The 18365-nt window shown below is 30.5% G+C and overlaps 1 protein-coding gene and 1 long non-coding RNA gene across 4 annotated transcripts in view; both read left to right on the top strand.

Annotated features, from left to right (window-relative positions):
* Positions 1 to 1691: 1691 nt before the first annotated feature.
* Positions 1692 to 18365, top strand: part of LOC143067097 (atrial natriuretic peptide receptor 1-like) — an 80893-nt gene continuing 64219 nt past the window's right edge. For both annotated transcript variants that reach the window (XM_076240137.1, XM_076240136.1), the window contains exon 1: positions 1692 to 2092. In XM_076240137.1, the coding sequence (XP_076096252.1) occupies positions 1804 to 2092 (289 nt within the window). In that variant the 5' untranslated portion in view covers positions 1692 to 1803. The remainder of the gene's footprint in view (positions 2093 to 18365) is intronic.
* On the top strand, positions 3837 to 16765 carry LOC143067098 (uncharacterized). Of its 2 annotated transcripts, none has more exons than XR_012975841.1 (5): positions 3837 to 3950; positions 11739 to 11933; positions 12321 to 12507; positions 14607 to 14719; positions 15722 to 16765. It is a non-coding gene; the product is annotated as an uncharacterized LOC143067098 (long non-coding RNA). The 2 variants fall into 2 exon arrangements; XR_012975842.1 differs by having other exon boundaries at positions 3871 to 3956.

The following is an 18365-nucleotide window of genomic DNA, read 5'->3' as shown; positions in this document are numbered from 1 at the left end:
CGTCGCCGCCATCTTGTTTTACATTGGTTGCAAAAAAGTAATTTGGTCAACGTTAGGCAGGTCCTCTCCCTTGTGACATACGGGTATCTTATGCCTCGTTCACACGTACCTTTAATTCGAATTGAAGTCGAATGGAATGCGAATCGAATTCGCTATTTGCGTTCACATACTCTTCTTTTTAAATTCGAATTGATTCGAATTGGCTAATTCGAATTAACTAATTCGCATTAGAAATACGTTTTTGTTAATCCGAATTAAAAGTTAACGTCGTTAGGACAGTAAAGCGAATTTGATGCGTATTCCAATTCGAATTAGAATTGACGTTAGGACGTTAAACGTTTCGAATGCGAATTTAACTAATTCGAGTTAGTTAATGCGAATCGAATTCATATTACATGTGAACTCAGCATAAGTGCCAAACAGATAAAAGACAGGGAACCAGTCTAGGTCAACGTAGTCTATCGAAAAGTAAATAACGTAAAGAGCCACTACCGGAAGCCCCCTAGACCAATCATATAAACGTATTCCCTAATATGCCAATCATATAAGAATTAATTATAATGAAACATACATGTAACGTAATTTTTTCTATTATTAAGGCCTTTCAGAATATATTCTTTTACTAGTAGAATTGGAACAAAATTAATAAGATTCACAGAGGCATTCAAACATACGAAAGTTAAAATATAACAATACATAGAAACGTAAAATTAAGTAACATAGATATAACTCCATATTAGTGCTCCGAAGTGGTAGTCACATCCTGTTAAACCAGTAATCCCTCCTCAATGTTCTCACGACAATTATCAAGTCGACGATAATTCGCTTCCGATAATGTCAGAAGGGTATTGAAAAGTAGTATACGGTACCGATGATTATTTCATACATCGTTGAAGAAATCAAATCAGGGATACAAACAAGAACCAAACGAATCTTGAACGAGGAAAAGGGGTCCAAAGCTGTGAGAAATTAAACCCCGAAAAGTGTTTCTGTAGCTTGCGAGAAAATAGCGACCCTGTATCACGAAAAAACTTTGGATATCGTATTATCTAAGAGATGTATGACGTTAACGGTTATTTGTTCTTTTGCTTTTCGACTTTAGTGTTTGAATATACCTTTGATATCTTTGACCTCTTTTATCTTAAATGTATTTTTCCCCAAGTTTTAATTTAAAAAATCAGAATAATCACTGAACTTTGAATTATTCAAACGGAAGACATATTTTCAACAGCAGAATGTGAAGTAACATCATAATGCTATTCTCTTTATGTTTTAGAAATATCCTATAAATGTATACAATTGATTAGTTATTAGCTGTAGCAAGATTTAGACTATTATATTTTTCAAACTAAAAAGTAGCAAGATTGAGACTATTACATTTTTCAAACTAAAAAAAATCATTGGCGAATCGCCTAACCTTCTGCTTTACACACCCGGTGTACATAACAGTTCATACATGCATAGTATTGATGGGGGATACAATAATTGACACCTGTCTTTGAATTTATAGCAACTTAAAAATATTTTGCTGTGGGCATTGGGTATATCTACTTTTCAAATCAAAATTTGATTTTTAACGATTGTCGACAATTCTTTTAGGCGACAGCGATACTGTAAGGGTAAAAGGCGTTCAATTTCATAATACGATTGTGTTATTGATTTACCTGTAATTAACACAAGGTACAAATATCATCACAATAAGGAAAACATAATATATATCAGGTCTTAGAAACAAAAGCTCCAGTGGAATAGTTATATTGGGATGATTACATAAAACTGACAAACTATATTGTGAGCTTAACAATGTTTATTAATGTAATATGTATCATACTTATGTTTTTTTCTACTGTACATGGAAGAACTATCACAATATGTACTATAATGTTGAACGGCGGAAGACTACCTTACGAGTACAGAAAAAGTGGACCAGCTGCTGACATTGCATTAGAAGAAATTAAATCTTTATATTCGGAATTATTTGATGTGAATTTTATTTTTAAAGATGCTGGTTCGGAATGTTCAGAGAACGGATTTGGTGCCATTGCAGCCGAGGTTTATTACAGCAATACGATTGATGTATTTATTGGTCCAGGTTGGTTTTTCTTTTGTATTAAAACCTCCAAAATTGTATCCGAAATACAAAAACAGATTTAAATCAAAAATAGATTTACAGAAACAGAACTGATAATGCTTACTAAGATATATCATAAAATAAGAAGAAATATAAGAAATTAGTATGGTTATCTGTTTTCAATTGCAGCGAGATCGACCTGAAATGAGTCATTTAACATAGTAATGGTTGATATCAGTAAGGCCAAAGTTAGACCTTCTAAGAATAAGTAATAGTAAATTAAAGTTCAAAGATAAGCTGTTATTGATTTTACAAGACCTTTGAACAAAAAGGTATGTAAGGATCCCCGAGGTCGGAGGTCCAGATGATTTGAACAACCCTTTTGTTGAGGAGGTCTTTAAATGTCAATATTAACTTGCCATTGCACTTGTACTGAATTACAATTCGTCAAAAACGGTTTGAAAATCATTTTGCAGAAGTCTTAGTCCCCTTGAATGGACGAGTCTAGATCGGATAAAACTCAAATCATAGTTACATTGTAAACAGTACTCAGACTGTTATATACAAATAACAGTTACCTAATGAATAAGAAATGGACAAATTGAATGGCAATACATTTTTTTATTATCATATATTCCATAGGATGCTTTTATAAAATTTCGTAGGTAAATTTTTATTTTGGAATTGCAACTTTTTAAACCTAAATAGTAATTTTTTACTAAATAATCGAGTTTATTAAAACCCTATACAGACCTCAATTACAACTGGCCAATGAATGGTATGCACAATATCTTCGTATTGTTTATATTTCACGTGTTTTAATCTGTCAGTAATCGTGAAATTGATTCGTAAAGACCAGACCATCTGAAAAAAGTACGTAAATATCTTTCATATTTAAACAGCTTGTTACACAACTTAATCAAACAGACCCTAGATGTATAAGGACTTTTAGATGGATTTGATTTTGTAGTTTACTGCACTACGTGACATGCAAATGCAAAAATAATTGATGTTCCCTGTTCAGCCAGTAATTAAGGGGGTGACCAACACCTGAATTTTGACGCCATTTTTTCAAGAAAATAAAATCGCAATTTTGTTTTTGGCTATTTCTTTTTATTCTGAGAACCGTCGTTCCCGAAAATATCCCCGTAGACGCTCTGTACATGTATCTTGAAGATAACATTAAAGTTTGATAAAAAAAATATATTTGAATGTGTTTTCTGTGCAGCTAAAAATTGGGTCTGCGCGGGTACATATGCTGGATTGAGTGTGGAAGCTGGGATTGTGTTCTTACTGTATTTATAAAGTTTAACATCTTCGTCAGGGCAAAGGCGAGCCGGAATTTTGATTTTCGTTTTCTGCTGTGCACATTTTGCACTTCTTCAAAGCATCTGTTATCGCAAGTTGACTTCCGGTTTTACGACAATTCTTAAATATGCTATAATTTAATATATAAACTTAACCTGATTTTTAACATTTTTCTAAGTTAAAATCTATCACGTTATTAAGATATATACAATATAAAACCTGATTAATCCGTGAAAAGGTTTTGGAGTGTTTACGTGAAAATAGCGCAAAATTTATATCAAAAATTGCATTAGATTCCTACGCTTGAAAATTATTGGTGCAATGCAATAACATTGTAATTATTTCTTTATACAAAACATGCATAATACTTCTTTTAAAAATATTAATGCGGAGCTTGGTTTATTTTATACGAACTAAAGTAATTCAATCTATTTTTGCTTGTGTATGTAGGGATTATATTTTGTGTAGTAATATCCTGTACTTGCAATTAGGCAAACACAGAATGAGATACTGTAAACAAGATAAGGATTTGTGTCTTTAGCATGAAATCAATAGTCTTTTCATATAAAAGGTATAGGTAATAGACACACACAACATATTCTTCGTCTATTTAGCTAAAAATTATATTGATCGGCCTATCCGATCTTTTTTATTTCACTATAATCAAAATGAAATGTGCATACTGGGCAACGTTCACGTGATGACATATTTTCTTTTTTTAGAACTCTCGTTGCTATTAAACTTTTTCCCTTTATTATATATTTTTTTCCCTATAATTGTGTGTACTTATTGTGCATTTCAAAACAGTTTTGCATATAACCAACAAATAAAAATGTATTTTAATAGCAAACCATGTGTGTTGTTTACATTTACAATTTTGTATGGTGGTCCACAGACTGACATTGATATTTTGAAGAATTTATTTTTATTATTTAGTCTTTATAAGGTCATTTTTCAATATGACCAGAGCAAGAAGGTCCTGTAAAGCTGGTGGTAAACCCTATCGTCTAACAAGTACACTGTACAGAAATTTTTGTAAGGCCTGTATAGCAATATCTTGTATAACATTTATTCTACATACTGCTTTCTGTTGATTTAATATAAATACATATAGATATAATATTGTATTGAGAATTTGCAGTTTATTTTTTAATCAGTATTAATTTTAATTTAAAGTAATTTCACATTCAATGTTTGCTATACAGGCCTTATCTAAAACACCTTTTGATCAATATTACAACATGTACCCCTAATCTGCACATATCAATTTTTTGCTATTCAATATTGTTGAAAACTGGTTTTATATTTAATTAACACAAACTTGTACATGACATCAAATTTTTAGAAATATTCGATAATTTTAAGCAAACTATAATGTTTAACATTACACTTAACTGGGCTTTTAAATTTTAAATTTGATCTGCAATTTCTTTATTCACAATCATATTTATGATTATATTTTTATCCCTTTAATTAATAAAGTGCAACTTGCATGATACCTTTTAGGACAACGCTGCGAAAATGACAATATAAGCATTAATTAAATATAACATGTATGCCTTTAGTTGTGGAACCATTGTGTCTGATAAAAGTAGGTAGCGCTAACTCTTAATACTGTATTCCTTCAATATTTAACATACAATATATACACAATTGTTGTTTTGTATAAACCACAATGCCATCATTTTCTTCGCATATGACATTGTAAAAAATATCTCAATCAACATTGATAAGAAAAAAGGGTGCTTTTATACTCATATTAAGGCAAAAAAATAAAAGATCCATTTTATATATATTTTCAATGACTAATTCAATTTTCATAATATAAGGGTGTGTATACATTTTGCTAATTTATTTATTCTCAACATCTTTAATTATCCTTGATACTGCATGTTGACGACATGGACACCATTGTGTATTCAGACAGATAGACGACATTGACATAAATACAAAATTTTGGGAGTGCATACATGTATATGAATATTTCAAACTATACATTTTATCTTTGTTCATTTTTGCATATAGAGTTTGAAAAAGTTAAACTTCTTCAGTAATTATCATTTTGAATTGATTTCTTAATATTATATTATAAATAAAAAAATCAAATAAGTTTTCATTATTAAAACAAAAATCTTGATAAAAATTTGTTTGGTTACAGTCTGCAACGTTAGTTTGAGATTATTAAAACAATTAGCACAGGTACATGTATGCTCTATATATATACATTGTACGCAGAACCTTTAGTTCATTTGAGTTTCTGCTTATTGATTAATATTATCTACATAACAGGTACAATGTACATACAGTATGTAGCAGTCATACAATGTAGTTTTTTTCATTATTTCACAAGGTTGTAAAGCCATTTTAAAAAAACAGGAATAATTTAACCAAATTATGGGCCTGGCCTCAGGCTCACCTGAATTAAAAGTTCTACATGGTGCCCCTATTCACTTTTAAATTTTTTGTTTTAACATTTCTTATTTTCAATTCATTCATTTGTTACATTTAAAATTGAGATATGAAATATTTTACATAAATGTAAGCAATGTATGTACAATGTACATATCTAATGCAACGTTGCATTTTTTGGTCAATTCTTGCAGTTAACAAGAAGTAATGCAGAATTTTTTAATATCAGGTTTTAAAAGGGTGCTTGGAAAGGAAAAGTGCAATGTACTTGTATAACAACATAAATTTTATGTTTATCAAAGTCATGGTGATCTTGATTTAAACAAATACATAAAATGTACTCATATGTTAATTAGATTCATGAAATAAATTTTTGTTCATATCTGACACAACCTTTTCATAATATAGGCCACACTTAAGGTTTCAAACCACTAAAACGCTTTCCCTCAGAAGTTTGATGGCATAAAGTAAACTGTACTAAGAAAAAATAGTTACTGTGATTTGCTGTATAAAATGTATCACAAGCTGTATTTCCACAAAGTTGGTATTATTTGAAAGATAATTAATTCTGGAATACTCACATCCAAATATAAAAGATTATTTAAAGTTTTAAAAAATATGAAAGCCATTTGCAAAATGTGTATATTAAGAATTTTGGGAAACTATTGTTTGTTTATTTTTGACAACCGTCACTTCTGGATGTCAGACTTTTCTTATATGCTTGTTAACCTATGGTGATTTTTTGAGAGCTGTTAGAAGGCATAAATACATTTGAGGAAATCATAATGCCAGTCTAGTTAAACTTAAGGTAAATAAAGGAAAGAGGGTAGAAAAATCAAAATTTACAAAGAGTTATACAGTAAAATTCTTTGGCGGTTTGAAACCTTAAAAGTGTTTATTATTTTATATATTTTTTCATTTTTACAGTAGTTTGATTAAATCTCAATACCTGCAGTTACACTGTCTTTTTTTTCAGTGTAGAAACACACAACTTGTGTTAAAGTATTTTGAGAAATTGATACTTTAAATCTTTGAGAACTAAACAATACATGTAATATGAAATTAAACAGTATTCAAATATACATTGATTTTTTATAACTACATAATTTTTTAAAACTAGGTTATAACAACCCAATGCAATATTAACACCCTCAAATGAAACATTATACCAGTACTAAGCTGTTATCTGTCTCTGTTTTAGTAATATAAATTTAACTGCATACAAAATTTATAACAGTCTATTTAACAGTAAATATATTGATATCAGAATGGTCTATATATGATAATAATAATAATTAAATCTGTGCAAAAAAATGCATGCAGCTTTGACTGCTCTAGTGGCTATCATCATGTTCATTATGATGATTTGTATTGTATATAATGAACATTTGTTTAATAAAGTCTATATCGATATCTGTCATATAAATGAAATACTTGGACAACAATATAGTTGTGTATGGTTGATGTCGTGGTCACATTGGATTGAATTACACATTTTGTTATACTTTTTGAATGGGGTGTATACTATACCTGTACGTCATTACCCGACTGTACATTTGATAACCTTAGAATGATAGATAAGAAGTATATGTGATACTACAGTACAGGACATTTATAGTTGTGTAGCTACAGTATTTAGTTGTTTTTAGCTTGTGACATCTGACCCTTTGCAACCATAACTCATATAGATACATGTACATTTTTGTATATGCAACAAAACTTTTAAAAACATTTCACAGCGAGATACATATAAATGTATCTGTTATAATAAAATGAAAATGTTATACACTAAAGTTTAACCTTTACACAATGTGCTCAAAGTATTAATAAAAAAGTACATTCACAAGTACATGTACATGTAGCCGAAGACCAGGGTTTTGATTTTATCACTAACTTTTTAAAAAATCATATTTTTATGCCAATGCTTTTACAAGACCTGATTTATATGTTTGTGATATTTTTCATAACTTTAAATTAATTTCCCTAATTACAAACTATTGCCTTTTTAGTCCGCCTCAACGAAGTTGTGAAGGACTATTGTACTACCCCCGGCGTCCATGTCCGCGTCCGAGGTGTTTTCTCAGAGACCATGATAGCTAGAACCATGAAATCTAGCTTATTGTTTCAGAAACAAAAATTGGAACTTGCCCATATTAAAATTTGATGACCTTGACCTCAGCTTCATGGTTCATTGAACATTGAAATTTTCCAAGTTTACGTCTTAGTTTCTGTTTTTTCAAAGACTTTTATGGCTAGGGTCATGAAACATTACCAGTAGGTGCAAAATAAAATTACGCACATACCCATGACAAAATAAGATGACCTTGACCCAAAAGTCATGGTTCATTTAACATAATTTCTCAAAATGCAGTTTTACGTCCGAGTTTCTGTTTAAGCAAAGACTTTAAAGGCTAGGGTCATGAAACTTTACACATATGTTCAGAATAAAATTCCTCACAGACCCATATCAAAACTAGATGACCTTGAGCCCAAGGTCATTGTTCATTGAACATTGATTTTTTCAAGATGCAGTTTTACGTCCTAGTTTCTATTTTTACAAAGACTATAATAGGTAGGGACATGAAACTTCACCAATATGTTCAAAACAAAATTACACACCTACCCATGGAAAAATTAGATGACCTTGCTTTCAAGGTCATGGTTCATTGAACATTGATTTTTTTCTCAAGATGCAGGTTTACGTCCTAGTTTCCGTTTTTATAAAGACTATAATAGGTAGGGGCATGAAACTTCACCAATATGTTCAAAACAAAATTACACACCTACCCATGGACAAATTAGATGACCTTGCCTTCAAGGTCATGGTTCATTGAACATTGATTTTTTTTCTCAAATGCAGTTTTAAGTCCTACTTTCTGTTTTTACAAAGACTACAATAGCTAATGGCATTAAACTTTAAATCACAGTTTTCAGAATAAAATAACGCAACTACCCATGCCAATATTAGATGACCTTGACCTTAAGGTCATGGTTCATTGAACATTGATATTCCCAAGATACAGTTTACATCCTAGTTTGTATTTTTACAAATAATATAATAGCTACAGATGTGAAACTTTGTCACAATGTTCAGAATAAAATTATGTACCTACCCAAACCATAATTAGATGACATTGACCTCAAGGTCATTGTTCATTGAACATTGATTTTTTTTTTTTGGATGCAGTTTTACGTTTTAGTTTCTATTTTAACAGACTATAATAGCTAGGTCATGCAACTTCATATGTATGTTCAGAATATAATTATACACAGACTCATATAAAAATTAGAAGACCTTGACCTTGATGTAATGATTCATTGAACATTGGAACTTTTTTTTAGGATAGTTTTACAACCTTGACTTGGGTTAAAAAACTTCACCAAGAGTTTCAGATTAAAAGTATACACGATCCAAGGCCAAAATAAGATAGGCTTTATTTCAAGGTCATTGGTCAATGATCATTCAACTTTGATTGATGCAGATTTACATCATAGTTTCCACAAGATTCATATCCAAAAACCATGGTTAATATTGAATAAATAAAGTAATGAAGCATCATTTTTTGCCAGAACAACATGGCATTTTGTGAGATAGCTGAATGTTACAACTTGCATTATTAAGGCGGACTCAGTAATCTGTGATTACCTATGTTTTCTAATTCTTGTGCTTTGATAATACTTTATTGTTAAAAACTGATTCAATATGTTACAGAAATTAATATAGGAAATGATGTGAGTTATTTAAAAATGAAACCTGAGTCTTATGTGGTTCACTATCTTGATGATTACAATACATGTAGTGTGGTATGTTGTTATTGAGTAGATCCAGTTCATTTTATATGTGTCAAAATAAAATAGGTGAAATTTAAATAATACTTTTGGGACACCACTTGAAATGTAAAGATATTTCAAATAGTTATTGATTATGAATATGAAAAACATTAATCAATTCAGATATAAATACTAATGACTAAATACATGGACATGCAGTAAACACTTGCATGATCATTAAACTGATAGGACATATTAAAAGTGTCATCATAATTCATTTTGGTTGTAATGAATGATCTTCCATAAACAAAACAAAAATAATAGTCTTGGAATACCTCATATATTTATCAGAAGTTTAAACTTAATTTTACTACAATTTAAACAACGTTGAATCAAGTTTTCATTTATTTGTTTTAAATTACTTTATTCTGAATGTAGCATACAGATATTAGACATGTCCATTACGGCGTTGGTATCTGTTTTAGTAATTGTTATTGTTAATTTTTTTTTTTACTAAAAATGTATCCATGCTAAAAGGTCTCTTACAGTACATATCATAGGTGAATCCAATGGGCTCCCCCTTATGCTATAAAAGTTTGGTTGATTATTTAGTAAAAATTGGAAATCACTGGAGTGGGCCCTCCCTTTTTTAATTTCTGTATCCGCCACTGCATATTTTTCATATTGGCTATATAATATAAAGAAAGGTGTATTTTTTATCGTTAAAATACCATGAGTGGGATGCAAGTATACAATCTTTTATTACAATACACATTCTTAACATTCATATAGAGTAACTTATTAGACCTTCATTTGTGGCAGTACAGGAGCTTTAACCAAAATGAGTAAAAAGTTTTTTGTATTTTACTTTGCATATTCATGTAAATGCCTGTGTGATTCAGTGTATATTTATTCTTATTATATGCTCAATTAACTGTTTGTCTGAATTCTTATACGGTTATGCAACTGTGTCATAATGTTGAATTTATTAACTGTGTTCTCGAAATCTGTCAGTTATAAATGACCAAAACATGCAGGACTCTTAATATTTTAGATAATTTATATAGCAATCAACTGGTAAAATTATAAAAAACTGATAAGCAAAAGCAGATGTCAAGATCTCATTATTTATAGACTTTACACATGCTCATTTAATTTATTGTACATATGTAGCAAGTACTTAAATCATGTTAAACTGGGTGAAAATTTTAGATACTCAATTTTCGACTCTTCCTTGACACCATTTGTGACGATGGTCTCGAAAAACAAGGATATACTGTCAGATGGGGAGGAAAAATGACAGTGTAAGGGGATAGCAATTCCCCAAGCACTTAAAAGAGTACCTTGTAGATTTAAAAAACAAAACAGTAGGCTGATGCCACTACAAGGGCTGATCCTTTACACTGCAAAATGGAGAGGGATTTATATAAGTTGTAATAACTTGTTTCCCAATTCACCGTGAATAAATAAGTTTAAAGTATTATTATCATATGCATTTTGACATGTTTAGTACAATACATGTTTAGTTATTTTTGTATTCAGATACGAGTTTATAGATGTGGCAATAGATTTGTATTTCAATGAACATGAATGTGTATGTCCTGGTTTCACTCTATTCATAATATTAATTAAAATAATGCAAGGATGAAAGGTACCACCAGTTTTGCAGCACCAGTGCTATTTAAAGTTATAAAAAAATAATTAGTTATCAAGCATTAAATTTATGCATAATTTAACACAATAATACCTACATGTATTCTTAAACTATTTTTATTTTCATATACACTTCAAGGACTTAAAAACTTACTGACGGACTTGGACCACCACTAATTCACTGATGTACATGAGTGTATCATGAAAGCATAAAATAATATACTGTACTTACATGTAAACAATATGCATTAAAAAATATGTGCAATGTACATCATACTACATGTATTGAAAGAATTTAATATGTATATTTATAGAACCTTTTGCAGGTTAGTATTTCAATTTTCCATTGATAAATTATACTTTTTACATACATGTATGATAAGTGCACAAATAACTAGCACAGTGACACTAAAAAGGTAACAATCAAATAATAAATTATAGCTGCCTAAAAACTGTGTGGATAAACATACATGTATTGCAAATAGTCCTTCAAATATGTATATTTTTTACTGTTTTTATTTTTTAGGCTAATATATTTATGGTGTGATTTGATATCATTAACATGAATTGTGAAATTGCTTCCACTACACTTTCATCAAACCTCATGATGTTCACCAAAATTTGTGTGTGTAAACCATGAGCCTCAAGTTTACTAGTTGATAAAGTTTTGCAACAGGACATCAAAAGTGTATCCATGGTTTGATGAAGTACATGTAGCAAGGTAATTATTGTATATGTTTAAAATGTATGTTTGCATAAAAGACAATTGTTGGGATTGACTCAACATCTGATATGTGTCTGTCTTAATTGACATCAACTTTCATCTAAGGTATATGATCATTTTGATGCTGTTTGGTATTGTTTTTAGCACATCAGAAGTATTAATTTGTGTTGCTTCCATTTCAGAGAATTGACACATGCATGTTTTCTTTTTTATTTGAATGGTAATTTAATTACATTTACTGTACAAAAAAAGCAATTACAAAAAAACATCATACTTTTTTTTTACAATAATTTTACAATTATTAAAAAATTGCAAGTAAAATTACAAGTAAAATTTATAATTGTAAGATTACAATTACAAAACTTTCTATTTTTTCTTATACAGCTAACATTGTTATTGTTTGCTCCTATATACAAGTACATGTATATGCCACTGCACATGTATCTATGATGGAAGTCCTCCCAAGAGACATCAACACAGAGAATTCACTGAACATTTAAATGGACATGGATGTTTGTCAAAGGTCATGTTAGATTGAACACCTGTACTACCTTATAATTATTAATGAACAGTAAGTTGTTATTATCTGTATTTTTTAAAGTATAACTAATTTGTCTTATTGATTATCAAGAATATATCACCAGCAAAGTAACTCAAGAATGTGCCTAGCATGAGTTAGTTTAAGTCTGTTTGACGTGTGTGGTATATTTTTTATTATTTGAAAAACAAATAAGTTTTACTTTTAATTATATAGATTTTATATTTATGTTTTAGACAATATCACATGTGCTATTAATGAATAGTGGATGATTTGATTTTGCCATGTTGTATCACGTAAGAATATCTGAGTGGAAATGTGTTTAATATATTGCTTGATATTATGTGTTTTATTCACCCTAGAAGGTTAGAACCGTCATCTATATACATGTAATAGTTAAATTTTAAACAAGGTACAAAATAGTATAAACAAATATATGAAGAACTATGTGGAGATGTATTTAAAATTATTTCTGATTGCAAAATCTACACCAAAACAACAGAAAATATTGATTTAGTGTTGCTTTATGCTAACCTTAGCAATATTTCAGCTATATGACACAAGCCAATTATTGACAGCAACATTATTTAAACAAATGACATTTAATTAACACCTTTTCATAACTTGCATAATTTATTGAAAGGCATTACCTACTTGTAGATTACAAATATTATAATGGATTATACATGTAGATAATACTAAAGGATCAAGTATGTTGGATTCTAACCCATTCTTATTCATGAGATTTTCTGAAAAAAAAACTTGGTTCAACATATTGTTGTACTTGGGGCATATACTTGTGATATAAAAAAGGGGATAACAGCAAATGACTACAATGCCACACAAAACATCAAAACACACCTAAACAACTCCCCAACACTCAACCTCACTCAAAGCACAAATATAGAGACAGAGACAAGACAACAAGAAGCCGGGAAATCCTGACTTGGTACAGGTATTCCACCAGTGGAATAGTTGGATTGAACCGGTTAGTGAGTACTCAAACCTCTCCATTATATTCCCGACCAAATTCAAACACACACACTGAAAGACACACAATAAGATACCTGCACAGTATACAGTCAACAATATCGACCTCATACTATAACAACCAACAAATCAAATAAAAGCATTAAAAAACTGAAGAACACCTACATTACAAAATGCCAAAACACAAAAATAGATTTAAACCGGTCCCAAATACACTAAGTAGAGACGAGTTTGACTCATAACCACACGTAGTATGCCTATAAAGAAACAAGTAGGCAAGTACAAGCCAAGTGTGTACTGTCAATTTGAACACGTTGTGTGTGGGTATGTAATAAACCATCCCAAGCGTCCACGGGACCTGTTTAAACATATTATAAAATAAAATAAGGCAATCATAACCGGAATTTAATAAGTTTAATAAAATATATTTATAACAGTGCTAAATCACTGCCTATTGTGATGGTGATTAAAGGTGAACTAAGTCTTGACGCTAGACGCGTCATTTATTGATCTTGAAACTTATCGAATGCAAAAAATAAGAATAGATTTAAAATAGCCAGTACTGTAAAACTGATACACAAATAATATAAAAAGACAATAATTACAATAATCACAAACAAAAGCAGGGTCAAATTGTGCTCGCAACTACTGGAAGCTAGCTAAGACTAATATATCTGTTGGTATAAAAACTGTCGCACAATTGAAAAATTATCACAAATTACACTCCAATTGGGATTGGTTTGGTGCCATTCAGTCATCAAAATAAATTGAAATCGGCAGTTTTAGTGAGAGGCCAGTATTTATTGAGAATCTTCAAGTCATTGGAACATAGTGTTAAATTAACCGATACAACCAAAATATCATGTTTATATCCTTTACAAACATAAGATTTTAAAGTTTTACCCAGTCTTGAAAGTTGATTTTTCAGTTTTTTACATTTATTTACAACATTGCCATAAAATTTAGGATGCGAAACACCTTCTAAGATAAGTTGTCTACGGGTTACATTATATTTAATTACAAGATGTTCATACTTGTTATAAAATTTTCGGAAAGTAGCCAACAGTTTATGAAACCTAAATCCTTGTTGAAGTAATGTTTTAATTAAGTGTCATTATTTATTTTTACAAATGTTTTTGTAGGATACCACTGTATGATTATTGTATAGTTCACATAGTGACATAGTGTGTATGTTGGTGAAACAGTTTTACTACCACAATGAACATATAATTATGATAATACAAAATTTGAAATTGTAAGTATAGAAGTATTCTTAATATTGTTTTAAGTGTATAATATCAATATATGAATATGGAACAGCAGTATTTGAATACACAACATCTGACAACTTAGCAGTAATATCTGGAGTTCCACAGGGAAGTGTGCAAGGATGTATTCTTTTTCTTATGTACATAAACAACTATCCACCGAAATTTATAACATTTTGAAAATATTGATTTATAACATTACAAAATAATTTTTTTTCAAATTAAATGAAAACAGTGGTAATTTGCATATCTGAAACCCCCGCTTTGTATATTACAAAAAAGGGTGCACTCGACTTCCACCCATATGTGAAAAAGTTGGCCGGTTACTTGCCCAAGGTCGGCGGTTTACTCCGGGTACTCCGGTTTCCTCCGTCAGTAAAGCTGGTCACCATGATATAGCTGAAATATTGCTGAAAGTGGCGTAAACCACCAATCAATCAAACAAACAAACAAACAAACATATCTGAAACAGTGGCTATTATTAAGATGTCAAATTTTTAACCAAACAAAGACCTATGTTGTCATTTTGTAACACAAACAATGTCAGCAGACAACATTTTGAAAGAGGTCTGTCCAAGGAGAACCTAAGCTAGGTTTTGTATAATTTGTCCCGGTTGTTCTGGAGCACCAAAATTAAAGTGTTGATAATGGACACCTGAGTGATGGCAAACATCACCTGAGCCAAGGCTCTGGTGAGAAAATCAACATGTTAACATTATACCACATTAACACATTGCATCATAAAATATTCTGTTTCAATTTAACAAAACTGTTGCTTATAACAATTGTATGTAAAATCAGAACTTCTACCTTATTTTGAGGCAAAAATTATTTTTGTTGAGAAAAAATTTAGTAAACATCATAGGCAACTATGATTTTCAAAAACCTTAACCAGTCACACAGTTGTTACCTTTATTTAATACATTACTTCAAATATTGACAATGCATTGAAACATTGTATATATATATATATTTTTTTATAATTTCAGATAATGGAGAAGATGATGTATGTTAAGAGATATTGAACATGACAAATAATAATGGAAGTTAATTTTGTTCTTGTCTTTTAATAATGATGACAGCTTAATGTTGGAAGGTTAACTTTATATCAGTACAGTCCATCTGATAAGCACATAATGGTGTTAACTTGTTGCGCATATTGTGCATAAATGTATCTGGAACCTCTGTTTTCATGTAGTGTAAGCATTATCAAGGGAGACAATTCAAACACAAATATTGTTTTGCTATTCCTCTATGTTACAATATATAATACATAAATTGGAAACAATATAACATAAAAACTATTGTTCCTGAACAAAAGTTTGTTATACAAACTTTTATATTGTACAATAGTGTTAATAGTGCAATATAATGCTGTAGTTTAATATTTTAAAATAAAAAGGATATTAATTGAGACCCATTTAACCAGTATCTTGGTATAGATTATGATTATTTTGTCATGGTCTTATTTGTATTATGGTGTGAGGGGCATTAAGTTTTACTACTGTAACAGAATTTTTAAGTATTGATCAACTAATTCTTATATTAAAAGTAAGCAGGGAAACTAAAACATAAGGGATAAGACTTTTCTTGTTTTAGAGTTCTAAAACTTTAGTGAGAAAATATTTAAAAAACAAAAATGTTATTCATTTAATATTAAAATTATCCTGAGCTAAATTGTGGACAATGCTTAAAAGGACGAAAATGAAGGTTATGTATTTTGGGGTTATTATAAAACAAAACACTGAAATTAGCATTGTTTTCTTGTAGTTTTTCTCTTTATGTGGACATGGCCATCCATGTTCCTTTTTTAGATATGTTTTCAAACTAAAGCTTAATATTAACTTATTTATAGAACATATGTTATCACATTGTAGTTCTTGTGTTGTATTGTAGAGTTAATTTTTTATTAGTCATAACCAATTCCTGATGTATTTTTGTAAGTATTTTATGTAATAAGATATAATTTAGGATTTGTTTACACAGGGTAAATGCTTGATAAATTATAATACAATTGTTAAATATTTACTAAATGTTCTGTCATAATTAGTTATAACCACTCTGTGGCGCAATTGGTAGCGTGCTCGCCTTCAAGAGTGGGAGACCAGGGTTTGATCCCCGGTCTCCCAAACCAGAAGACTTAAAAATAAGTAGTTGCTGCTTTTCCGCCAAGCATGTGGCATTCAGTTGTGAGAGCAACGGCTGGTTGGCTCAGAATCAGTATAATGTGTCTGAGTGGGGTGTCTGTCTAACTGCGGGCAGTTCTCCAGTGTGCTAGCACTGTTGAAACAAATCCAGCTCAGCGTGCTGGTCTAGTCACAGCAGACAATTTCAATGCACTACACCTTGTTCTCGTCATGATATAGCTGAAATACTGCTCATTTGACGTAAAACACCATTCAAACAAACAAATCATGAGTAGTTCATTTTTAATCTGTCTGGACAAAGTTGCAAATGACAATTATACCACCCCAGTGCACATCCGAGTTGTTAATGCTAGCCTATTGTTGAAGATAAAATATATTGAACTTTCCAATACAATGCATTTATTATGTTAGGGACAGGCACATTTAATTCACTGTAAAAATGATAAACTTATGCCATGTCTAAATGTTTGTGAAACCATGTCTTTTATGTTTATTAACCTATACAAATGTTGACCAGAAATTGATATTGACCTTATTTGAAATAGAGGAAACAAGTAAATAATCAAACTCTGATACCCAAACATGTATATATCTGTTCAAACATGCATATATCTGTATATATATGGTAAATTTTTTATGACCCCTTGGGAGGACCTTGACCTGCACACAAAGCATGCCGGTTAAGGCATAACGCTACAATGACATCATTTAAAATGATGTTCCTATATCATACTTCAAAAATTTTATGATTTGCACACACCAGGAATCTTGGGTTACAGTTTATATTAAAGTCTCTGGTACTAGGATCCATCGGAGACAGTGATTTTTTAAATCATCATTAACCACCGGACACCCTATCTGTATATAAATATATATTTTAAAATCTGGTTTTGGTAAACATTGTGCTAACTAAGTTATTTTCACCCACTGTAGACATGAAAAATTTGTCATGCCTAAAATGTCGGGACCTATCAAGTATATATTTGCTGAAGGTGCAAAAAGTTTCCTTCAAATTTAATAAGAAAAAAGAATATGTTTTGCTGCTTCTCTTTGAGTATAAATCCATGTAAACAAGAAGTGGATTGGAGTGTTGATGCATCCTGATGGGTGTATGTCACACAGGCATTATTCACACAAACTTTGCATGCACTTGTCATGTTCACAGACTACTGGTAGGTCAAAAATATTTGTTAAGTTGATGCATCCTGATAAGAACATGCTACATGGACATGTGTTGTTTCACCTAAACCTCAATTTCATGGTCCAGTTTTCATATAAATTTTTACCAGTGCAAACTGCTCAGGTTTTTTCATCACTTTTTGTTCGCTGTTGTCTTAATTTTGTTAATTTTTTCACATTTTCATCTTGTTCTCAAAAATGACTTGTGCAGAGCTACACAAAACTTTGCTTGAATACTCATCTAGGTGTTCTTCAAAAAATAATGTAGGGTAACCTTTCCCCCATTTGAGATTTCCACCAAGGCCTC

This window comes from Mytilus galloprovincialis, chromosome 3, assembly GCF_965363235.1.
Source record: "Mytilus galloprovincialis chromosome 3, xbMytGall1.hap1.1, whole genome shotgun sequence".
In the NCBI taxonomy this organism is placed as follows: domain Eukaryota; kingdom Metazoa; phylum Mollusca; class Bivalvia; order Mytilida; family Mytilidae; genus Mytilus; species Mytilus galloprovincialis.
Note: the sequence above shows the minus strand (reverse complement) of the source record. Positions and strands in the feature narration are given on the sequence as shown.